Genomic DNA, 27,072 nt, shown 5'->3' with positions numbered 1-27,072 from the left:
TGGGTTTTAAATAATATTACATCTTAATTACCGTATTTTGATGGTGTTGAATGTAAAGGTATGAAAGGTTAAATGATAAGGGTGGTATTGTGGTAATGAAAATCTAATAACATATTTTTGTGGGGCCATAAAAAATTCTTGATTCGACAATGCCAATAAAGTGGTTATCTTATACCTTTAAACGAGCAATTCTTGTATATATAATATCTGAATCTCGGAAACGGCTCCAACGATTTTCATAAAATTTAGTATACAGGGGATTTCGGGGGCGATAAATCGATCTAGCTACGATTTATTTTCAGAAAATCTTGCTTTATTCGTGTTTTCAATAATCAACTTTATCGATAATCAACTTTATGACTCTTCCCGACATCTATTGGCGAATAATAATACTATTTTTACTGCTTTAAAGACAAAACAAGATGGCGTTATAAAAAAAAAAAGAGCCAAGCTCGGTCATCATCTAGTATTTCTTTAATGAACAAGATTGCTACAAATGTATAATTTCAGCGATATCTAGACATTCTAATAAGAAGAAAATACATTAAAAAGGATGGTGTTTTTTATTATTATCGTGAAAGGGCATTTTCAGTTTTATGTAGTGTAAAATAGATTTAGAATATTGTGTCTATTGCGTTAGATGGAAAGATCGACTTTAAAACTTTCTTAATTACATTAGGAATCTTAGATATTTGATAGTTAAATTAATTTCTGACTAGACAGTAACAAAGTAGAAATGCTATAAGCCAAATTAGTCTATGCTGACTATTTAGAAAACAGTTTGAAACGCGAATGCCAGGTTTGATTTATTTCAAACTAGCTGACCCGGCAGACTTTGTAGTGCCTCAATCGATAAATAAAAGATTTAATCTTTTGTATTTTAAAACGAACAAAAGGAATCCGGACTTCCACAAGTAATTCCAGACCAAAATCAGCCAAATCGGTCCAGCCGTTCTCGAGTTTTAGCGAGACTAACGAACAGCAATTCATTTTTATATATATAGGTATAGATATATATACCTATAGATGGGAAAAAACCGTTGCAAGCTTGATTTTGTTTACAGGATTGTGGCAACCGGAGAGTTTGGAAGGTCATACATCTGTGGTCGGGAGTTCCGTGGACTACGCAGCCGCGGTGCTACTGGCTGCGATGGCGGCTGTGTTATTAGCTGCTGTCGGTTACCAGTGCGCCGCTACTTGGAGATGGATCATGGGCAGGTAAGCAATGACATTTTTGGGGTCTTTGTTTTATTCTCGTTAATATTTCAAAGCGTATTTATTAAGGATTCGATTGTGCTTAAAAAGCGCTCCGATAATTTGGTGGTAAAGTTGAGCGTTAACAAAAAACGATATGGTTTTTTTTTCAATTAAGTAGGACTGTTTACGAGAGTATCAAGCGGTAGTTAGCGGCTTGGCTCTACCCCCGGCATTGCTGAAGTCCATGGGCGACGGTAACCACTCACCATCAGGTGGGCCGTGTGCTCGTCTGCCTACAAGGGCAATAAAATAATAATAAAAATTATGTAGTTTTATTTTTATCCAATTTTTTGTCGCTTGGTGATAAAAAAAAAAAAAATAATTAATCATAGAACCTCATACGATCACCCTTAGTGAATATTTAACAATTTTTTTTAATTTCCCTTAACATACTCGTTTGGAAATTTACTATTCTTGTTGTAGTCCAACAAAGGTTTTCCTCATATTTAAGTGTGTAGTATTGTTGTGAGGGTTTTATGAAATATTCCTGGCACGTGTAACATATTACGAAGTAAGCCCAAAAGATTTTTTTATTTGGTTCCAAAGCCTTAGACATTGATTTCGCCAATGTCACATGATGGACAAAAATGACAGGTGTATAGAGAAAAAAAAACTAAATACAAATAAGTTTAAAGACTGTTTGGTGGAAGATACCGTGAGCCCACATGTGTCAGTGATTCAATCTAGTTCGGTCGCGAAGTAGCGGATGTACTAATGGGAATGAAGCTTCAATATTATGCTTTGAAGTGTGTTATAGCGGATGGGGGTGTATTGTATGCGTCTATGTATACACATTAAAGTGTCTACGAGCCCTGGTATCACTATTCCCAGGTGGACGATGAATTCTTAATTTAAAAAAAAAAACATATTTTAACTATTTAAATAATTCTATGTAGGTATGTGTATGTAGAAAAAGACTATTGTTACTGCATGTGATTCTTTCGTTCTTCTTTAATTCTAGTTTCATGTTTACTCAGTAGTAGATCTTACGGCTCTCTTTTTCTCCTTCTCTCTCTCTCTCTCACTTTATCACAATTTTCTCTTTTGCACGATTTAAGTTATATGTTTCGGTATCAATGAAATTCGATTATAGTTTTCGCGATGTAGTCAATAGAGCGGGCATATCAGAAAATGACTATTTTAGGATTTTTTAATTAACAACCTGCAAAAATATAGAAAGTACACAAGAATTTTATTGGTAATACAAATAAAACCCAATTTCGTGAGGCATTAAAAAGTACACCGGCGTCAAAGTACTATAATAATTTCGGTGATAAACACATTTTACGACTCAAACTTTATGACTATTGTGATCAGATTGAAATCGGTATTTGAAAAGAAAATTGACGTATAAAATTCAATTAATTTATTCAAAGCTCTCGTATTTAGTGTAACCTTAGGAGAAAGTACTATCAATCAAGGCCGGTGTCGGTCAAAATAAAACTAATTTCCAATTAAAGAATGCGTAGTTTTTTTTAATTCCTTATTTGTACCTTCATACGTTTGAATTTTCTTAATCTGGTACTCTTGTGCATTAATTTACTTCTTTCATTGATTTTCCTATATTTATTTGTATATATAGTATTTATAAAACTACTTTTAAATTAATGTGCATAAGTTTTTTAATTTTTATCCTCAATTTTTTCTTGAAGCGTGGAATGATACATTGTTTTCTTCTCACTTATAGTCTGACATATCTTAATGTAAAAACAGATGTTTGTTTCCCAGGACTCGACGTGCCTCCCAGGAGAGCAACTGCGACTCCCTATCCCGCCAGGCAGCCATCCGCATTAGCCACTCTCTACCCGATCTGCAGACCGAGCCCCTGAAGCAGGAATATGTACAAGAGCACAAGGACCCAGCAAAGAAAGTGAGTTTAAATAATATTAAAATACCGATTATTGTTAGTATTGTTACGCGCTGAGGTTCGGGATAAATAAAATGTTCCACCAAAGTACAACTAACTAAAAAAAAAAAAACTGTATTCAATACTTAAAACACTTCACAAACACTTTAAAACACTCAATTCGCTTGTTCCGCTTCGCTTCAGGTGATCCGTTCGCTGTTTCGCTTCGAGTAGTTCCGATTACTGACTGCCTGCATGCCATCCCTACAACGCTTTTATAGCCGATACCTCATCCCTAGAATTATCGAGAATATTCCACACATCTCTAGTAGCAGTTTCCGCTGTCTGACAATAGATAGCGTTGTAATTCTCGAGCATTCTGGATCCTTCGATATTCGTTCAACTATTCGGCAATAGATGGCGTTACTCTTACTGGCGTAACAGTACTTTAAAGTATTCCAAGCATGGGTCACTTCTCGACGAACGTGACGAAGAAGTAGTAGTAGAAGTAGATGAAGATTAACTTAACCTACAGACACATCCCAGTGAGTTTCTCGTATAATCTCAGATTCAGCGAAGCTCCGCTCTTGCTAGGCAGAATGTTGGCCATCTCCCTTAGGCTGAGATCCATCAGCTCCGTTACCAGCCATGGCGTAGCCAGAATATCCCCTTGAGGCTACTGGTAGTTAGGTATGCAACACACAGATTTTCCTTAACCGTTTCCGTAACCACATTGTAAAAGGTTTAAAGGGCAATTAAAGTGAAACTTTTACTACATCGTCTCAAACTTTTTCGTCTATGTGTTGCATGTCGCGTGACGGTCCGCCGCGGAGTAGGGATAAAGTGAAAGGCGCTCGTTAGAGCAGCCAAAGCCAATATGGCGGCGCCTATAGTTCGCAGCAGCTGACCGCGTAGTGTATAGACTATTACTCATTTGTGCCAGTGCTCCACGCTATTTTGTTTGTTTTTGTCAGTGTTTAATGTAAATGTTGGTTGTCAGAGTTAAATGTCTTTAATGTGAAAAAAAGTTTCACTTTTGCCGTGGTTTCATAAAACACACACAATCCTTTTTTTCGATGGTATGGACTCACAAGACATCCTACCACTTGTAATAAAAATATTATATAAATTTTTAAATTACCATGATTATTGGTGACAAGATCGTTTCGTAACAGAAAAATGCTTGTAGCAATCAAATCGTGTGGGCTTCCAGTATCCAAGATAATGTTAATTTAAGGCGCCGCTGTCTTGTTTTGACTGACTATTCTAAAAGATTCTATGTTCTGTAGAAACAACGCAACAAGTTGCTACTCTAAAGTGCTAAATTGTTTTATGTTTTTACTAAACGAACACTTACAAAATTTTCTCAACGAGCTTCTAAGAAAATGATAAAGTAATTTAAACGAAAACAATACGGCTTCTCTTGAAGTGGTAACATTAAAACGCTTTTACGGTGTACGGTGCGTTAACAAACAAACAGCCGGAAGATGTTTGACTAAGGAGTGTCCTTCTTGGAATAAATGAAGAAATAATAATGAAATTACGATGTTAAACTTAAACTGATTTCAATGCGATATTTTCTACGGTTTTGCGACTTGTAGACGAACTGTTTTCACGATTTAATTTAGCCATGAATTACCATGAAAACTGGGAAGTATTCGGACAGGTCGAAAAATTTAATAGTGACATTAGAAATTGCGATTAAAAATATAAAAGTAGCTTTGATTATGATTTCGATATTATTTATATTGCTACAGTTGATAGATAAACCAGCTCACTGTCTGATGTTGAGAGATTATCTGAGTTCACGCTCCCTCCTTCTTCGATTTTTCTTTTGACATAACATGGAGGCCCGAAGTTATTTACACGGTTCAATTCCTACATGCAACCTCACAGCTCGAACAAGTGTGGTGTTAATTCATGGTTTCAAGTCTCATTCCTATTATGACCCCTTGAGACAATCGCCCGAATTCTCAATAGTGTAAAGGCTATTGAAACAGGAGTCCCACGTCGAGGGCTGGGATTAAAATATTCATTGCACTGGAATCTAGGCTAGGCAGGCTACATTGTAAATTAGTACGAACGGTTTGAAAACTCACAGATAATAGTTGGGACTAATTACTTCTTTGTTATTCCCGTATTTAGTACCTCATTGTGATGTTTAATCAATATGCCGGGCTCGGTTTCCACGAATGAAAAAACTTGGAGCAATTTTTTTATAATCTTGAATCGTCTTTAGTTTTTTACTTCTTTGTCAGCTTACTTATCGATGTGATAGCACTGACGGTGGTCGTGTTGGTTAGCTATACGACAATTGCCTACGTTGAATCGATTGATAGGATTGATAGATTTCTTAGACTGGTGGTAGGACCTCTTGTGAGTCCGCACGGGTAGGTACCACCACCCTGCCTATTTCTGCCGTGAAGCAGTAATGCGTTTCGGTTTGAAGGATGGGGCAGCCGTTGTAACTATACTGAGACCTTAGAACTTATATCTCAAGGTGGGTGGCGCATTTACGTCGTAGATGTCTATGGGCTCCAGTAACCACTTAACACCAGGTGGGCTGTGAGCTCGTCCACCCATCTAAGCAATAAAAAAGAAGTCTGTCAAGTCTTTTAGAAACGCAAATAACTGGAAACCAGCTTTTCTCCCGTAGCTTTCCGGACTAAACTAAAAATCTTGTGGGTTCGTGTCCAGCAATTGGATGAATAATAGCCCATATTCCTTCCTCGTATACCAAATATATGGAATTTCGTCAAAATCGATTCATTACGATAAGCGTGAACACGTGACCGATTGAGTTATTTCCGTTTTTATGAATTTTGCTAGGCCTTTTTTTTATAAATCGAATTCATTAATGTTCTAGACGGGCTGACAACTTGCGAATCTACGTGACCATCGTAACTTATTAATACGACTATGCGAATCTGTCCTACTGACCGAGAGGGCTGGTGGTCGTGGTGACGACGACCGCCGGTCCGGCGTCCTGAGGGGGAGAGTGATGGGAGAGATGTGCTCCGCAGTAAACACTTCACTTTCTCCCCTTTGCTTTTCATGAGTTCTGTCTCATGCGAGGTTTGGACGTTAGTTGTTGAGCGACAGGAGGCTTTAGTCGGTTCGACTTCAACATACTCCGCCCGCCATCCCCAGTGGAGGGCGGAAGTCCGGCGATTTCCTCCTGACAAAAAAAAGCCAATCTGTAATGTCAATAGACCATAGTTTAACGTCTTAATAATCATGCAATAAAGGAAAACAGTGGATTGAATTTAATACGGTTTAATCTCGCATTGGTTTTCCAAATCCACAATTTCCGAGGTAATGTTTGTTTTAAAACCGATTCAATAAATGCGGCCCAAGTTTACTAATCCCAATTTCCTTTAACCTGCTTTTAACAGTCCTCTCGTTATTACAAGTACAGCACGGAGTCATGGTGATAAAAATCGCTCCTTTATAGGTTTTTTTTAAGCCGTTACCCTAAATATTTCAATGATGAATAGCAGCGGAATACATTTTTCTGTTTATGTGCCAATGAAAGTCCATCGGAATAGGTTTCCGAGATAAGTCAGGAAGTTAAAGCACAAAGTGGAATAAGCGAAGTAGCTTAAAAAAACAATTCAGTTCGGAATCACGGAGGGACACTTAATTTTTATCTAATGGTACAGTTAATAGAAGTTTTGGCAGTTTGACGTATTTTGCTATTGAAACTTCGACTCGGGAAGAGTTTCTGGAGAGAAGCGAAAATTTCAGGAAAGAATGTTCTTGCTTATTGCCTAAGATATAGTATACGTTTAGAACCGCCTTTATTGAATTTTACCGTCAGATACAGGATTTAGTAATAATATCGAATGTAAACTAAATGAAGATGTTGCGCTGGGCGGTTGGGGTGACCAGGATGGACAATGTTCGGAATGAATACATACGGAGGAGCTTTAAAGTCACATCAGTCGCAGACAAAATGACGGAAAATCGCCTTAGATGGTATGGCCATATCATGAGACGGGACGAAGATCATGTGGTGAAGGTCGCATTGGGCTTGCCAGAACGAAAGAAAGGTAGATGCCGCCCGCCATCGACCTGGTGGTCAAACATCGAAAGAGACCTTAAGAAAGCCCAATTGCCAAAACCGACAACCCAGGACAGATAAGCCTGGCGCCGTAGAGTGAGGAGACCTGACCCCAGATAACGGGAACACGGACGGATACAAAAAAAAATACATAATAATATAATATAATACAACCTAAGATGATTGATTTATAAGTCATTGTGGCCGACAAACCAAAATGCACGGTTTATTCGCACAAACGACACGACACAATTATGACGGTGTTAAAACATCGCGTGCAGCTACCAATTTCGTAGAAGTAATACGTACTTAGTACAAGTTAACAATTAACTTTTGCGATAAGGGGATTGCATACTTGAGAAAAGTCGAATGATTGTCAGCCCACGGACCTCCACTGCTGGACCTAGATGCCATAATCGAGTGGATTCCCATGATTATTCAGTAGGTCGGTCTACCTACTCATGCTACGTTTTCCGCTGTGCGTTTTCATCTTGAATAGCTTGAAACTGCCCCTTCGACCTCGCAATCCTACGGGTTATGTTAAATAAATTTGCGTATTTAATAGTAGCAGCCACACGTTTCTACTGCAAGCTGCCATAATTCATATGTTCTATTTGAATTTAATCATTAGTTCAATTTCAATGGGGAAAATTGCTTTGAGATACAAAGAATTTGACATAATAATATGAGCAAATAACTGGAAACCTTTACGTAACAAATTAAACTTGTATGTCGAGGTACCACTGTAATTGTATTTATATTATTTTCTTCGATTTTTGCGTAACTTTGACATATTTACAACTTCTTTTTCGTTTTAATCTGTCTGGTTTTTTTTTGCAATTATTTCTGAAGTTTCTAAAACTTTGATTTTTGTTACATTAGTGTAATAAGTGAAATAATGAAATGTCAACGTATTCCATCCAATCGTCTGCGACCACGAAAACTGTAAAATATTAGAATACATCGGAAAATAATGTGTAGACAACAAAAAATGCAAAATGTATGTAAACAAATTGTATTTCTAATCTATTCATCTATCTTTAAAATATATTTGTCTGTTCCCTGTAACTCTAAAATTTTAATTTAGTTATACTGTAAAATAATTCTACATTCTCTCTTGTGACTCTGACCGTATATAAGAAAGCAATCAATTTTCCCTGACCACACGGCTTGTGTCAATGTTGGACTCCCACGCCCGAAGGTCGCTCACCAATCCAATTACAAAAACCTTCCGCGCTTAGGGTCCCTACCCTTTAGCGGAACGCGGCAACGTTGAGTCTGTTTTTTAACATTTCAATGACAAAGCTATCGAAAAGATTGAATAGAAATACCAATTGTTTCTTTATTTTTTTATTGTCCTTGTAAGCAGACGAGTGTACGGCCCACTCGATGGTAAGTGTTACCGTCGCCCATGGACGTCAGCAATGCCAGAGGCAGAGCCAAGTCGCTACCGACATATTTTTTTTATATTTTGCCATTATTATATCTAGATGTGACCGGCATTATGTATTTCGTTTCATATCGTTCTTTTATGTATGTATCAACGGGCAGAAATCACTTTGATACATAAGCGATTTTGCAGCAAAAATAGGACCTTGGTATCTACATATCCGATTTCGCAGAACCACCAAAAATTTTAGTTTTATTAAATACAAAGTATTTCTGAAGCGTGGCAGCCCTACGTGTGAACTTTTGTAACGAGATCCAGTAGGTTACAGGACTCTAATTGGCAACAGGTGTCATCTCGTCCGCCCTTAAACCCCTTATGTTAAGTCCCTCGCTCCGAGTTTCATAAACTCTCTAGACGGGCCAATTACCTTTTGATAAGAAATCCAATAGAGTTTATTTTGCTTTAGATTAGACTTTTTTAAAACGTTGCCATGAAAAGGCGTTTTGTAAAGACGTTATTGGCACGTGTATAAGTTTTGTGTTTTTTTTGTTCTTTACACTAATTTTGGTAATTGTTAACACTGATGTTTTACCTCGATCAAAATCAGTATACGGGTCGATAATGTTTGAACGTGGTATTATAAGACCAATAAACAATTAAAAAAATATTGTATATATTTTAAAATACTGTATTAAATAAGCATTATTACATATAACTAGTTTTATTTTATAGATGAAAATGTTGCCCACTATACAATTATGACTCCATAGAGCGCCTTGTCGTTCAGGGCAAAGTAGAAGGCACCAGATCGCTCGGAAGGTTACTGATGCGATAGACCGACCAAGTCAGGTCCGTAGTTGGCGTCTGCTTGCATGAGTGCACCAGACTCACCACAAATCGAGAGGAGTAGCGATTGCTTGTGAGGCGCTTGATACTGACGACCACGACCGCTCTGACAAGAATGATCGACAAAGGAAATACAATTATGTTATCATTTATATTGTATTCTTATATATTAAATATCCGGGTTTAACTTCCTGCTTCTTATTGTCATTGTCTTATTTCTGACGCTTCGAATATATTACAGTTTTCGTGGTCACATTCGACTGATCGACTGACGTGGAAGTTGTTTTAATTATTTTTACGACTCGCGAAACAGAAACACTCATACGAAATAAAAAAAATGACTATGTCCAAAATTTTCTTCACCATATGTATTCTACTAGCTGACCCGGCAGATTTCGTAGTGCCTCAATCGATAAATAAAAGACCTAAACTTTTGTATAAAATAAACTTAAAACCAACAAAACCTATGCATACCCTGTGTGGTATGATCGTGCCCTCATTAACTTGCTTAGAGAAAAACAGAAAGCTCATCGGCGGTGGAAACGTTATAAGAATCCATTGGATTACGATACGTTTTCAATGCTCAGAGGGAGAATGAAGGTGATGCAAAATGCCTGTTATCTTAAATATTTAGCACACTGCCAAAAAACCATTAAATGTAACCCTAAAATGCTGTGGTCATACGTTAACTCTAAACGTAAATGTAATACAGGATATCCAGGTATAATGACGTTAGACGACAAGCAGTTAACGGGTAGCGACGACATTTGTGCAGCTTTTAATTGTTACTTTAAGAGTATGTTTGCTCGGCCAACTTGTTCTAGTTCTGTGGCGGGTCAGGCATATACCGGAGTAGACTCTAATAACTTCGCAGGCACTTTCTCAGTCACGCAAAAGACAGTTTTTAAGATGCTTTCAAAGGTAGATATTAAAAAAGGCGTCGGTGGCGACCTAATTCCGCCATTTTTTGTGCTAAAATGTGCTGGGCCACTGTCCATCCCCCTGTGCATTATCTTCAACCGATCAGTTTCTGAGGGAGTTTTTCCTGCAAAATGGAAAGAGGCTAGTATAGTTCCTCTCCACAAAAAAGGTACTAAATGCAAGATAGAGAATTACCGCCCAATATCGATTTTAAATGTTTTTGCCAAATGCTTAGAGCGAGTTGTTTACGATGAAGTTTACCCAATGATAATAAAAGGAATACCAGAAGAACAACATGGTTGCGTAAAGGGTAGATCGACAACGTCAAATTTAAGCCTGTTTGTTAGCGACGTACATAGAGGCATGGGTTTTCAGTCTCAGGTTGATGTGATATATACAGATTTCGAGAAAGCCTTCGACCGCGTTGATCATATCATATTGCTGCAAAAACTCCAACAGCTTGGTATACACGGGGATCTATACAGGTGGGTAAAATCATATATTTTAAATCGTAAACAAGCGGTGGTTATTGGTGGCAATCGTTCGGATTTTGTATCGATCCCTTCTGGTGTGCCGCAGGGTTCCCTTCTCGGACCTTTATTTTATATAGCTTACATAAGTGACATCGGATTATGCTTTAGACATGCTCAGCATTTATTATATGCCGATGACACTAAAATCTATATGAAGGTTAATACAATTGAGGATTGCATTAAACTGCAGGAAGATCTAGACAGACTATCACTTTATTACATAACTAACCGTATCACAGTCAATGTTGCAAAATGTGCACATATTCAATTCACTAGACGTAAGAATCCGATTGATTACAATTTCAAATTAAATAACGTAAGTCTGAATAAAGTTTATTCTGTAAAAGATTTGGGGGTTTATCTTGATTCAAAACTTACATTTAATAGTCACTTTGAATATATAGTTAATAAGGCTTACAAAAACTTAGGTTTCATAATAAGAGTAACGCGCGATTTCACTGACATTTCTTGCATAAAAGTGCTTTACTACGCTTATATCAGAAGTATTCTCGAATACTGCAGTACTGTTTGGAATCCACAATACGTGACGCATGAGCATTCCCTTGAGCGTCTCCAAATTAAATTTGTCAAATATTTGAATTTCAAAAGCAAATTAAAAATTGATGGCTACACTGAGTCATGCCAAAAACACAGCCTCATAACTCTGGCTGAGAGACGTGAGATGCAAGACATGGCTGTATTTCATGATATATGTTCTGGAAAGCTAGATTGTGTTGAACTGTCATATAGAATACTCAACTTGAATGCCCCTGGTAAAAGAACTCGTCACACGCATCTTTTTCATATACCGTTGGAGCGCACTAACTACGCGGCTAATGATATGTCTATTAGATTACCAAAGACCTACAATAAGTTTTATTCAGATATTGATATCTTTACAACATCCAAAACTATGTTCAAAGCTGCAGTTCATAAGCTTAAGTTAAGTTAAGCTAAAGGTTTGTTATTGTTTGAATCTTTAAAATATTTACAAATTGAAAAATAATAATCTTTAAAGTATTTTGGTGTTCTACAATTAACAATCAACGTTCATAATCAATTCGAGCGTCCATGGAAACCAACCACTACATTACACTCACACGCACTTACACACATCGACACAACACAATCAGATCAAACTTATTCTGCAAGTTATCATTCGACAAAGTTAATCTACCTATTTAACTGTCTTACCTTAGTTGAACTACCTGTGTTCATTAATTATGTTAAAATTTTTTGGAAACATAATGTGTTTCTTTAATTGGCTCATGTTTGGGAAAACATCCTCTGTACCCTGTGTCTAGTTAAATGCTGTTGAAACATTGTTTATTAAATAAATAAATAAATAAATAAATAAAAGGAATCCGTCCGACATCAAAGGAAAAACAAAATTGTTATTTTTATTTAATTCCGAGCATTTTCATATTTATCTACCTTTTAAACCTTCTCTGGACTTCCAGAAATAATTAAAGACCAAAATTAGCCAAATCAGTCTAGCCGTTCTCGAGTTTTAGCGAGACTAACAAACAGCAATTCATTTTTTATATATACAGGCAATCAACTTACTGGTGGTAGGACCTCTTGTGAGTCCGCATAGGTAGGTACCACCACCCCGCCTATTTCTGCCGTGAAGTATGAGCTCCAGTACCACTTAACACCAGGTGAGCTGTGAGCTCGTACACCATTCTATTAAAAAAAAAAATCAAATCATGGCCCAGTTTTGTGGACAGTTTCACTAATCACCCACCCAATGAGGCATTCGGATAATGACACCGAAACATTGACTACTATGGGATCCTATCACTTAAGTGGCGATTAATACGGTCCGCATACCTTACACAGGATAACACGGTGTTCAATTTCCTGAGTGAGGTTACTTTGTGGGGTGTAACGCCGAAATGTCTACCACGTTTATTGAGGTCAAATAAAGCCATAAAGACGTGTCTACTTATATGATTAGATCTTCCATTTGTGATATGAACATTTCAATATATCTGCTAGAAAATGGTTCAAGTCTAAAGTCGAGTGAAATACAATGACATAAAAGGAAATTTAGGTCTAAAATGAAGCTCACAGCCCACTTGCTGTTAAGTGGTTACTGGAGCCCATAGACATCTACAACGTAAATGTCACCACCCCCCCTTGAGATATGAGTTGTAAGGTCTCAAGTATAGTTACAACGGCTGCCCCATCCTTTAAACCGAAACGCATTACTGCTTAACGGCAGAAATAGGCAGGATGGTGGTACCTACCCGTGCGGATTCACAAGAGGTCCTTTCACCAGTAATTACGCAAATTATATAATTTTGCGGGTTTGATTTTTATTACACGATGTTATTCCTTCACCGTGGAAGTCAATCGTGAACATTTGTTATGTACGTATTTAATTGATTCATTTTTTTAAAAAGTAAATCCATATCTTTTTTTATAAATAAGAAACATTTCTGTTCTGTTGCAAGCTATAGCTGCTCATAGGAAATCGAATATGGCTTGAAACTTTCTTGATACAGAGGATTCTGTTCAAACATCATCAGTAATATTTAGAAGACAATACCCCAGTAATTAGAGAATTGTAATGGAAGATATTGTACTAAAAACTGCTGATACCGAATTGTATGATACTCGTATGAATTTGTGGGTCATACGTATATGTCGGTGTTACGCTAGGGTTTTCACACGTAAGATCTATTACGACCAAAATACGGTACATTTCTATGAAACGATACATATACGTGAATGCTACAAAAGCAGTCTTAATCTACTTAACTAATATTATAAAGAGGAAAGATTTGTTTGTTTGTTGTATTGAATAGGCTCCGAAACTGCTGAACCGATTTGAAAAATTCTTTCACTGTTCGAAAGCTACACTATTGCCGAGTGAAATAAGCTATCATCTTTTTTGAAAAAAATTAGGGATCCATAGTAAAACTGCAATAATGTAACCCAAGGTGTAAAAAATTACCTAAAATATTCTTTACATCGCGTGCCCTGCGAAAACTATTGATGATAGAATAAAAAAATGTACTACGACATTGTAGAACGCATTATTATTTACAAAAAGTGTCACGACAGCATATGTCTCACTATTATAGTTATGCCACAATAAGTGTTCCTTTATTTAAAAAAATAAAACAACGCCAAATATCGTTGAAATTTTTGTTAAAGACCCGAATGAAGCCGGAGCGGGTCGCTAGTTTGTATATAAATAGCCATTTTGTGTTGGTTCCAGCAACTACAACTTCTTTTATACAAACAAATGGAATTACTACGAAACAATTCATGGAATGTAGCTTAATATTTAGAATAAATATTTTAGTGAATTTTACATTATTCTGACATGAATTTATTTCAGATAAATTACTTTGAACTAATTAAACTAATTAATTATTATCCAGACTGATAATAGATGACGTCAACATGATTTGCATAAACAATTACAAAACTTATTCAAAGTATTAATGTTAATTATAACGTAATTTATTTTTAATATTTACGCTTATAAATATATGATTATTTTAAGTTATTTGTTTTTTTAAACAATGAAAGAAACATTAAACATCTTTTGAACATTTTCACATCATAACAGTGTCTACTGAATATTAAATATGGTAGAATAACAGTTTCATGTTACTAACAACTAATAAATAATAACATGTAATAAACTAAACTATACATCATGTTAGCTATTGCCAATAATTGCGGCTTGCGCCCATATGTATAGGTATGTCGTGTTTGTACCAGACGAGAATTTGTGAGCAAGAATCTTCATAGTATATATTTCGCTGTGTATACAGTCGCAGTGACTGATATTATTTACTCCCGAATGTCGTATGAAACGATCGCATATGAAATCAAACCCGCAAAATTATAATTTGCGTAATTAATGAAAGGAACTTTGAAAGGGTTGAAAAGCGTGGAAGTTAGTTTTTTTTTGGAGAAATTAATTAATTATACATTTATTTTATAAGTTTTCTTTGGTTAGAGCCGAGCCGACGGCAGAGTGCCACCATTGTGATTGCGACTTGGACACGGCAGAGCATACGCTCGTCGCCTGCCCCGCATGGGAGGGGTGGCGCCGTGTCCTCGTCACAAAAGTAGGAAACGACTTGTCGTTGCCGAGTGTTGTGGCATCGATGCTCGGCGACGACGAGTCGTGGAAGGCGATGCTCGACTTCTGCGAGTGCACCATCTCGCAGAAGGAGGCGGCGGGGCGCATGAGAGACGCACAATCCCGCCGCCGTCGAGCGGGGGCCAGGGAGGCGGATCTCGCCCAAGCCCTGGCCCTCTAAGTGTTTCGGGTCCCCCCTCACATGTCGGTCTGGCGACCGGCGAGGGGGGCCTAAGAAGACGACGTGCAAGCTGCTCTGCACGCGTTTTACGCAAGAGCATCCGGGTGATGGAAGGCCGGCTATCCTCGACCCACGCTGGTTCTGGTCCAGCGGGGTATTCCGTAGGATAGCTCACTCTAACCGGCGCCATCTAGGCGGGCTTCGGATAGCCTGCCGACCGATGGGGCTGGTGGTCGTGGCGCCGACGACCACCAGTCCGGCATCCCGAGGGGGAGGGTGATGGGAGAGATGTGCTCCGCACTAAACGCTTCACTTTCCCCCCTTTGCCTCTTCATGAGTTCTGTCTCATGCGAGGTTTGGACGTTGGTTGTTGAGCGACAGGAGGTTTTAGTCAGTTCGACTCTGACATGCTCCGCCCTCTATCCCCAGTGGAGGGCGGAAGTCCGGCGATTTCCTCCTGATCAAAAAAAAAAAAAAGTTTTCTTTGGTTGTAGGACAACCTAAAGTCAGACGCGCGAACATACGAATTATACGGTAAATTACTGGTGGTATGACCTCGTGTGAGTCCGCACAGGAAGGTACCACCACCCTGCCTATTTCTGCCGTGAAGCAGTAATGCGTTTCGGTTTGAAGAGTGGGGCAGCCGTTGTAACTATACGGAGACCTTAGAACCCATATCTCAAGGTGGATGGCGGCATTTACCTTGTGGATGTCTATGGGCTCCGGTAATCACTTAAAACCAGGTGGGTTGTGAGTTTATCCACCCATTAAAACCACCCAAAAAAATTCAGTTCTCTATGCAAACTTCTCAGTAGCGTACGATTTAGCGGTCCCACGTTTCGTGGCGATAAACTGTCTCCATCTAAATAACTTGTCTTCTTATGAGAGTTCATCTTCGAAGTTACTCTTCGGAACATATGTTTTCTTTTTTTAATAAGCGGGAATCAGTTCAGAGCAGATAATCAAAAGGCGCTCTAAATATATTTTACTAGAAAGATTGGATTATCATATTAATATGCTTGTGGTGTGTTATACCTAATAATATGTAACGAAATCTTTCAACATGATTTTCACCCCTTCAAAACGTCGGATTGACTCGAAATTTGGTATACTTAGTAAGGACCGATGACAATTCAATATTAAAAAAAAAAATTAAAATTGAAATTCAACTAAAAAGATATATAAATAATAGTTTATAAAAATTAACAAAATACGCTTTTAATAAGAATTTTTTTTACGATAATTTATTTATTTCGCTCTTAAAGTTACAAATAAAAATGGAAATTAATCTTATAATTTATTTTGTAAAACTTTGAAACAGCTGAAGTCTGTACTAGGTTCTACTAGGTTAATGCATAGTATCAGTAGTTGTAAATAATTTATGAACAGGTATGAGTAGAAGGGTTATTTTGATAATATCCTGAAAAGCACCCCACGCTTTTTTTACAATAAAATAATTTTTTCTTACACTAATTTTAATTTAAATTTATTAAAATTTATTTGAATTTTTTAGTTGGATTTTCTATAAAAGCGTATTTTGTTAGTTTTTTTAAACTATTTTTTTTTTAACTTAAAATTTTCTCATTCATCTAATGTAGTTAATAAATAGCACAGTGTGACCTAGTTACGATATCTGATGGGAGCTTGTTTATTTATAAACGATATTTGATATTCAAATTGTACGTAATCTTGTTTCGTAAATGTTTCCGGCATCGCTATCGGAGATCTCGGGATCTCAAGCGCGGTTCACACGCGAGTTCTATTTGATAAGTTAACATTGTAATTTATTGAAAATCTAAATTTTATTGTGAATCTCTATATTAGCCGATTTAACCTAATAGGTGTATGGCTCTAATAAAGAATATAAAAAAAATATCTACATTAATAAAATGAAAAAAATGAACCAAAAAAGGATATGTTAGAAACACCAAATTAAGAAATAGAAAAAATACCTCCCAATGATGTTACGTTGCAATGGATTTATGGAGTTATGATGCAAGAAGAGTTCTCGTCAGGCCAGCGGCTGGTCGCAAAAGTCATGCCAAATTCCTATGCAGCATGATAAGAGGCGATCCTGCGCCGGTTCTATATAATGTGGGATAAGGGTAAGAAGAAGAAGTTATCCATTATTACATCACATTGTTTTTTTTCCTACCTATGCTGATAGCCTTTAGAGGCTATTTCAGCTTCGCCCTAACATGTAGGTGAGCTCACGGGGCTCAAACCGGAGTGTTGCTAACACTGACTGAACTTCGCGAAAAACATTACCCCCAGTTCGAAGATCGGAACAGTTTGTTACACTTAACAATGTATATTTCAACCTCATTTTTAAAGAGCAGTCATGTTTTTGTTAGCTATCAGCTTCAGTAACTAAGTACTTAACTTTTGCAGGGTTGCGAAAAGTATATAGCAAAACATGGTATATCAGACGCTATATGCGTGGTTTCGGACCTGATTTTCATTGCCATTTTTATATCTTGATCTGCGATTTCTTAAGGTGTATCTCTTTATTCCAAGAGCAAGCACGCATTTTTTTTCTCACATATCTTGCGATATGACTTCTAAGGTCTCAGTATAGTACAACGGCTGCCCCACCCTTCAAATTAAAACGCATTACTGCTTCACGGCAGAAATAAGAAGGCAGGAATAGGAAATAAAGATATCATTTTTCACTCTAAAATACCGAAATGCATAAGTATTTGTACTCTTTGTGTGTGTGTTGTGTGTGTGCGTGTGTATAAAAATGAAGAAAAAAAAAACGCTAAAACATTAATGCAAATTACTAAAATCATAACATCACGCTTGTATCATCATACAAAGTGACCTAAGTACTGTATTGCATGACAAGTTAATGATAACAATTACAGAGTTGTTTAAACACGCGAACATGAATCTAGAGAAGAAACAACACAGTTATATTTCTCGGTCACAAAACATAAAATCAAAGCGTACATCATATTTAATCCGTATGAGCTAGAATTTTAAATCAGAATTTTGAATATGTGCTCTAAAAGATGTGACGTATAGTGTGTCCGTGTAGAGGGAGCATATATTAAAAACCCGCATGCAAATATTTATCATTTTTCCAGAGGAAATATTACCGACTCTCCTTGACTAACGACTGAACGATTCACGATGAAGGATGAATATTTGTTGAAAATAATACCCGCAATTATTTTTATTATAATTACTGGTAATATACTATGATTACACGGATAAATAGCATCGTCGTAACTATTTATATTACTAAGAAGTAATGTGTTACGTTTGAAAGGTGGTCAGACATTGTGCAATACAAGGTGGATGACAGTATTCAGATTGTAATGTCTATAGCTTCAATTAACCAGTAGGCAGCGGCTTGGCTGTACTACTGGCATTGCTGACGTCCATGGACGATAGTAACCACTCAATAACAAGTGGGCCGTCTGCGTGTGTCTACAAAGGCAATAAAAAAGTTAATACCAGCGGCCAAATTTTTACTTGCACGCATGTAATGATTTTATTTGGTTCCATCGAGTTAGTTATTTTCTATCGCAACGCCATTGTGTGATGAAAAACAAATATTTTCAATGAAATTATTTAAAGACGTTTGAAAATGGGGTCCAGCTTCCCATACACTACGGAGTCCAGGACTGAGGTTCGAAGTCCGACTACAAGTTCAGGGCACAATTGCTGTTCGTAGTAACCGCCTTCGTAAATTATATGGATTATGGTATTCTGAATCTAAGTGAACTTATCTTTCTGGTACTTATAATAAATAGAAAGGCACTAACTGAAAAGCTTTATAAATAAAACCTTGAACTTTAATGCAAATTGTTCTCAAGGTTTCACTAGTCGCTGAGACGAACAGAAGAGCTTATAAAATGAATTAAACAGGTGTGAGATGAAAATGTTCCATTTGCTCTTTTATCTTTTTATTTATTTTTAATGCTTAGATGGTTGGACGAGTTCACAGCCCACCTGGTGCTAAGTGGTTACTGGAGCCCATAGACATCTACAACGTTAATGCGCCACCCACCTTGAGATATAAGTTCTAAGGTCTCAGTATAGTTACATATAGTTACGGCTGCCCCACCCTTCAAACCGAAATGCATTACTGCTTCACGGCAGAAATAGGCAGGGTGCAAATTATAATTTTGCGGGTTTGATTTTTATTAAACGATGTTATTCCTTCACCGTGGAAGTCGATCGTGAGCATTTGTTAAGTACGCATTTCATTAGATAAATTGGCCGGTCACCGTCCTCGTCGAACCCGTCGCTTGCGACGAAGGGCTCGACGAGCGAACTAACCCATAGACACAGCCCACTGAGTTTCTCGCCGGATCTTCTCAGTGGGTCGCGTTTCCGATCCGGTGGTAGATTCTGCGAAGCACTGCTCTTGCTAGGGTCAGTGTTAGCAACTCTCCGGTTGAGCCCCGCGAGCTCACCTACTAACGTTAGGGTGAAGCTGAAATAGCCTCTCAAGGCTATCAGCATAGGTAGGGAAAAAAAAAAAAAAAAAAAAAAAAAAAAGATAAATTGGTACCCGCTTGCGGGATTCGAGCACCGTTGCATCGCTAGATACGAATGCACCGCACGTATTATCCTTTAGGCCACGATGATTTCTAAATTTCTTATCTTTAAACTTAGTAAAGTATCTTCGGACAGTTCGTATCGCTGTTTATTAATGTAATGTAATTAATGTTTCTTCAACAGGTCCTCCGTCAGACAACCCTGCCGATAGTTCCAACTCGCCACCAGACCTTTCAACGTCAGCTATCACACCGTCTGGAACTGCCCTCGATTCAGTTTAGCATCTGCAGTCTGGAACGTGCTGACTCGTCCATTGGGCTTATCAAGGTAAGAAAAAATATTAGGATTATAATATAAATAGCAAATCTTACGTCAGCCTAGACCTTTCAAACGTCAGCTATCACACCGTCTGGAACTACCCTCGATTCAGTTTAGCATCTGCAGTCTGGAACGTGCTGACTCGTCCATTGGGCTTATCAAGGTGAGAAAAAATATTAGGATTATAATATAATAGGAAATCTTAAACTATACTAATATTATAAACCTGAAGAGTTTGTTTGTTTGAACGCGCTAATCTCAAGAACTACTGGTCCGATTTGTTCTTTCAGCGTTAGTTAGCCCATTTATCGAGGAAGGTTATAGGCTATATAACATCACGCTAAGACCAATACAAGTGGAGCACCAATAAAGAATGTTTCAAAATAGGGGTTAAAATAGCTCCTTAACATTCTATGATTCAAAAATATTTTCACTTTTTACGTAAATGAAGTGGGTGGTAAAATTTAGCATTATGCCTAAGTAACTATTCTACGCGGACGGAGTCGCGGGCAAAAGCTAGTATAAATTATATTTCTTCTGTGCGTGTGTTTGTTACTGAACTCCTCCTAAACGGCTAGACCGATTTTAATAAAACTTTCTGTGTACTTCAGGCGGATTCTAGAATGGTTTAGATTTATAAACCAGCCTGGCATATAGCGCTGCAGTTGGTATCTAGGCTATTTATCTTCCCTAGAAATAATTTATATGGCTAAACAACGTTTGCCGGCCCAGCTAGTATTTCTGTATTATTAATGGTGGTTCAACGCTGACTCTTAATAAATATCCGGAACCCTTGTTCAGATGGAATCGAGAATCATATAGTCATCTCATTCTATCAGATAACGAATAATAATTTCTCTTTTAAAATATCAAAATAGTTTTCTTATTGGCAGTAGTGTTTAAGGCTTATTGTCTATAATCAGGGTTCACAAGCAAATAGCAAAACAAATCGAATCATCATCATCATCATTATTTCCTATTACCCTCTGCTGGGGTGTAGGGCTCGAATCAAAATTTTCCATTTATATCGGTCTTGGGCAGTCTGTTCTAGCTCCTCCCACGTCATACCCAAGACCCCTAGCTCCCGCTCCACCGAGCGACGCCAAGTTGTTCTCGGGTGGCCTCTTTTCCTTTTTCCAGACACTTTCCAGGTCAGTGCTCTCTTTGATAGGTGTGTATCGGGATTTCTTAGTATGTGACCAATCCAATGCGACTTCCGCGTAAGGATCTCCTTCTCCATTGGTGTCTACTTGGTGATCCTCCACAGCTCTTTGTTAGTGATCTTCTTAGGCCAAAAGATTTTCTAAGTCTGACGCAGGCACCTATTCACAAACACTTGAAGTTTTTTTTATAAAGTCCTTGCGAATAAACCAAGTTTCGCTCCCGTACTGGTAGCAATACAAACTCGAATGACGATAAAAAAAATGCAGATTTTTTGTCATTAAAAATTTTTATCTTATGTGCGGGTCTATAATAATGAAATATAACGTAGTTATTTAACTACGTGCAGCTTCGCTTACGGAAAAATACACATATATAACGAAGCTTTCCAGGAAAATCAACATATTGAAATTTTCTTAAAAGCTAATAATATGTTGCTAGGCGTAAATTATTAGGCATTATTACGGGAAAATGATATGACTATATGACTACACAGGGGAGATCTGTGATCGAGCGAGGCAACGATACGAATGTTGTTTTTGAGAACTTACTTGTTTGTGGAGGAAAATATTATCTATTGAAAATAGGATACTAATCGATATGTATGTATGCAGTAGCATCAACACGTTTGAGTCTAAGTAGAATCGATGTAAAATTTTACTTTACAAATTTGGAATATTCTGAAGAACAACTGACACATTTACACAGTTATATTCCTGTTAAAGTATCATTACTGTTTAATAATTATTATTATGTACTAGAGATCCCGCAGTAGTCGAAATTCGACTATAGTTAATTGGAATTGTAAGTTTGTACACTATTATGATTGTATTTTATAATTCTATAATCACAAATTTCGCCAAGACTACACTATAAAAAATATGAACAAAGACAAACAATATTTAATCTATTCTCAATTTGACCACAGACGTCAAGAACAAAAGTTTGACAATAAATAGTATGCATGCGTGTGTGCGTCAAATACATGGTATGTAGTGTGTGTAATGTTTTCTTTATTGATTGAATGTATCTTTTATGCATTATTTAAAAAAAATATTAGTATTGTGCACTTCTTCTCTATATTCTCTATAAGTGTGAAAAATTTCATACTTCTGCGTCCGCGCAATTTCCGTAAAAAGGGATACAAAGTTTTTGCTTCACGTATTAATATATAGATTATGATTTAGTGTACTCGGGAGAACAATTTTGGTCCTTGAATCTTTCACGTACGAGTTAAGATCGGAACGATATGAAATTTAATAAATACAGAATGTAGATGCAATAAAGTAAACGAGAAATGAAATAAGCAATCGTTTTTAAAACAACACGATAAAAATCAAGGCACAGAACGCCATTTTTATTGTATTTGGTTACAAATATAGCAGTAATGCGTTTCGGTTTGAAGGGTGTGGCAGCCGTTGTAACTATACTGAGACCTTGGAACTTATATCTCAAGGTGGGTGGCGCATTTACGTTGTAGATGTGTATGACTCCAGTAACGACTTAACATCAGGTGGGCTGTGAGCTCGTCCACCCATCCAAGCAATAATAAAAAATAAAAATAAACTAATTATAATTTAATAATAAATATAAATTATAGATTACGCTGTTTGTACATTTACCGCAACGTAATCGGTATTTCTAATAGTGAAAACAAGGCACATGAAATATGCTAACTAATATAACTTCATGAATAAATCTAAATACTTCTAAAACTAATAAACAAATACGCAGAGGAAAGACCTATTCTAATTTCTATAATAATTATGAATAATTGAATAAAAACTAATAATTATTTAGGTAAAGGTACTTATAAATAGAAAATCTGCGTTAGCTCACCGCCGGTTGGCAGAGTTCCCAGAAGGAAATATAACTTTATTTATAATATCATGTATTATATACCAAAATTTGATATACCGCAAAATACGTTTACGTAGTATAGTTGAATCTTTATTTACTCTGTACGCAACTCTACTAAAACATTTAATGTTTATACTTACTCGTAAATCAAATGGGTGATATTCGAGGCAGATAGAGTTCTAATTAACAAAACGTCAAAGGCTTTTCGGAATGTAATTATGTCTAAACTATTTTCTAGTGTTCATGTTCACTTCTTTCGGAATTCCTTTGAAAAAGTTTCCTTTGATATATTTTATGCAAGGTCCAGGAGTCATAGTCTAGTTCGCATCGCTCTCAATTTTAGTGACGATATTATTCTCACACTTCAAGAACTTCATGAAGTGTGTTCGTTTGTATTCGAAGACAATAAAAAACATGCACGTGAGAGATGTGTGTGATTTTTTTGTTTTGTTCGTAGGTAGATGAGTATACGACCTACGGGATTATGAGTGATCCAGTGATAAATACGACATTTCGTAATGAAATTCAGCAATATCAGAGGCATGTTCGGTTTTTCTCGCTAAGTTCTATATGAACTTAAAATACACTTTACTAGACTTTACTGGTGGTAGGACCTCTTGTGAGTCCGCACGGGTAGGTACCACCATCCAGCCTATTTCTGCCGTAAGGCAGTAATGCGTTTCGGTTTGAAGGGTGGGGCAGCCGTTGTAACTATACTTGAGACCTTAGAACTTATATCTCAAGGTGGGTGGCGCATTTACGTCGTAGATGTCTATGGGCTCTAGTAACACTTAACACCAGGTGGGCTGTGAGCTCGTTCATTCACCTAAGCAATAAAAAAAAAGTTTTCAGTGGGCACTGGCTTGATTGTGCCCTGAGCATTACTGATGTCCGCGAGAGACCGTGACTACTTACTTACCTTCAAATGTCATGAATGCTCATCGACTTACAGCAGTCATAAAAAGGGGGTTTACACTAGAGATGAAACGGATAGTGGTTTGGCCGGATACCGGATACCGAATATTCAAATCAACTTTCAGAAATATTCGTGCGCGTTCGGGTGTTGTCGCACGTACGCGGAGATCGCGACGACTCGGTAGGACAACGATTTGGTATTCATTCACCACAATTTGCCACTGGTTAATTTTGAGTATTAAACAAACTAATTGATAAAACAATCATTTTTGACGTACGATTATAAAAATAAAAGTTGTCCATAGCCTATGGTGGTATTATTTGCCTTTTGTATAACCATAAGATTTTCTTAAATTTTACTATTCGAAATCCGGCCGGATACCGGATAGTTACCGGATATCCGTTTCATCTCTAGTTTAGACCACTTAGCTTTCGAATAATCTTCTGGCGAACCGTCTACGTTCTTCATCTAACAATTTAATTCTAGTGCAACCAACCTCATCTTAATACTCGTATTAAAAGTTAGAATCGCTGTGAAGAAGAACACACGGACAAAAGTACTGGATCGACGTGTCTTCCCTCATTTCCTGATAAATGTTAAGCGAAAAGTAAACAATACGTATTGTGGCGCGATCAGAACTGAAGGCGTGATGCGGACGTTTGTGTCATTTCCATTCTATTTCCGTTATGAGCCGTGTTCAGCGCTATTGACTTTGAAACGACTATTTACGTAACGGAGTGTTTAATGGTCGAGATATCGGGAGGTTACACGTTCAGAAAAATGTAATAATAGCTTTGGAATATTTTCGTAATAAATACAGTATTTTTTTATTTTTTTTATTGCCTTTGTAGGCAGACGAGCGTACGGCCCACCTGATGGTGAGTGGTTACCGTCGCCCATGGACTTCAGTAATGCCAGGAGCAGAGCCAAGCCGCTGCCTACCGCTACTCAGTTCTCGTGATTCCTTCATTCGCGTTTTCACTAGACGTGGATTAAAAAAATGCGACCCAATTCCTATAATCGCGTCTAAAGGTTTCTATATTCGCGGTTTTTTTTTTCCCTACCTATGCTGATAGCCTTGAGAGGCTATTTCAGCTTCGCCCTAACATGTAGGTGAGCTCACGGGGCTCAAACCTGACGTTGTTGCTAACACGAAGTCTAGCAAGAGCAGTGCTTCGCAAAATCTACCACCGGGTCGGAAACGCGACCCATTGAGAAGATCCGGCGAGAAACTCTGTGGGCTGTGACTGTGGGATCGCGGATCTAATCTGTACATCGGTACATACACATAGAAAGGATTCCAATATGTAGGTTTGTTCAACGGTAAGCAGCGGCTTGGCTCTGCTCCTGGCATTGCTGACGTCCATGAGCGACGGTTACCACTAACCACCAGGTGGGCCGTATGCTCGTCTACCTACTCGGGCAATAAAAAAAGGTATCCAACCGAATATGCTTTGTTAACACGCTTTTCTATATTCACGCTTCATTCACATGAAGTCGTCGTGGCCTAAAGGATAAGACGTCCGGTGCATTCGTATGTAGCGATGCACCGGTGTTCGAATCCCGCAGGCGGGTACCAATTTTTTTAATGAAATACGTACTTAACAAATGTTCACGATTGACTTCCACGGTGAAGGAATAATATCGTGTAAGAGTGGGATAGCCGTTGTAACTATACTGAGACCTTAGAACTTGTATCTCAAGGTGGGTGGCGCATTTACATTTTGGATGTCTATGGGCTCCAGTAACCACTTAACATCAGGTGGGCTGTGAGCTCGTCCACGCATCTAAACAATAAAAAATAAATAAATAAAAACGGTTTCTAAATGCGCGGCATATTTACGGGACATACCCCGCGAATAATAAGTTTTTACTGTATCTCACTTGTAGGCAGCGGTCTCTGGCTACGGACAATACTATATTCTGCATTATATGCGCAGGAGGCATAATCGTAGGAAATGGAAACAACAAAATCGATATCTTGATTACTATTTATTATTATTAACGCACTAAATCTTTCTCTACCTCTAGACGAAGAGGTGAAAAACGATATGTGTAAGAGGGTAGTGTGTGAAAAATTGTATATGATAGAAGAAGGAGAAAACATTTTGCGCCGACCCCAGGTGACTTGGTGAAGGGCAGAAGAATAATGATGCACTAAATTGGTGAACTAGAGCACGGCCTGTATAATGTTAAGCGGCAATGGATATTTTTATGCTTCAGGATACTCAATTTCATTTCATAAAGGCCCTTGCAATTCAGATTTCATTAGAAACTTTTGTAAGAAAGCTTTTTTAGCTCGCTCTTAATTTAAAGCTGTTAAAATATTATCTAAGCTTTCGTGGAATAGTTTAAAACGACCGAAGCTTTTCCTCGCAGCAAAGCTCGCTTTATTACAAAAATTTTCGCAGTCAACTTATTTAAGAGATTTCTCATAATGAGACAATTTTCATTATAACAATTTATCCGCGTAAGCTTTTAAGCTTCCGAAATAAATTCCGTCTAGGTTAATTTGCTGAGTTACTTATTTTTTAATATGAAGAGGCATTCTTTAAAGTCGTTTAGCATTTTGAATTTGCACTGATAACTTTGTCAGTTTCTTTGTATAATATATATTATGTATTTATTTTTAAATTTCCAGGCTAGTCAATTAGATTTTGTAGAGATTCTAGTACTAGAAAAATCAGAAGATAAAATAGATACGCACCGGCTTCACTTTGCCGCTGGCATTGTTGAGGGGTTTGGGCGACGGAAACTGCTTTCTGCGTCTGCCTGTATTAAAGATATATATTATAAAAAATAATCATGGCTTATTTGGTTTGATTTAGTTAGTCACTTATCATAATCCCAATTCTCGCCCGAGCTCGTCCAGCCATCTGGACGAGCTCACAGCCCACATAGTGTTAAGTGGTTACTGGATCCCATAGACATCTACAATGTAAATGTGCCACCCACCTTGAGATATAAGTTCTATAGTTTCAGCATAGTTACAACGGTTGCCCTACCCTTCAAATCGAAACGCAATACTGATTCACGGCAGAAATAGGCGGGGCCGCGGTACCTACCCGTGCGGACTCAAGAGGTCCTACCACCAGTAATTACGCAAATTATAATTACAATTTTAAATAATCTGCCAAATATCTTGTATTCTGATAGTTAC

The 27,072-nt window shown here is 37.5% G+C and overlaps 1 protein-coding gene across 2 annotated transcripts in view; it reads left to right on the top strand.

The window, feature by feature from the left end:
* The window catches only part of LOC105842482 (synaptotagmin-10), an 81,524-nt gene that overhangs the window by 10,629 nt on the left and 43,823 nt on the right, over positions 1-27,072 (top strand). Inside the window, exons 2-4 of one of the 2 annotated variants that reach the window (XM_062672132.1) lie at positions 1,065-1,218; positions 2,986-3,127; positions 19,841-19,984. In XM_062672132.1, the coding sequence (XP_062528116.1) occupies positions 1,151-1,218; positions 2,986-3,127; positions 19,841-19,984 (354 nt within the window). In that variant the 5' untranslated portion in view covers positions 1,065-1,150. Of the gene's footprint in view, positions 1-1,064; positions 1,219-2,970; positions 3,128-19,840; positions 19,985-27,072 lie in introns of both variants that reach the window. The other variant, XM_038015368.2, reaches the window with a different exon arrangement.

This window comes from Bombyx mori, chromosome 14 (assembly GCF_030269925.1).
Source record: "Bombyx mori chromosome 14, ASM3026992v2".
Taxonomy (NCBI): domain Eukaryota; kingdom Metazoa; phylum Arthropoda; class Insecta; order Lepidoptera; family Bombycidae; genus Bombyx; species Bombyx mori.
Note: the sequence above shows the minus strand (reverse complement) of the source record. Positions and strands in the feature narration are given on the sequence as shown.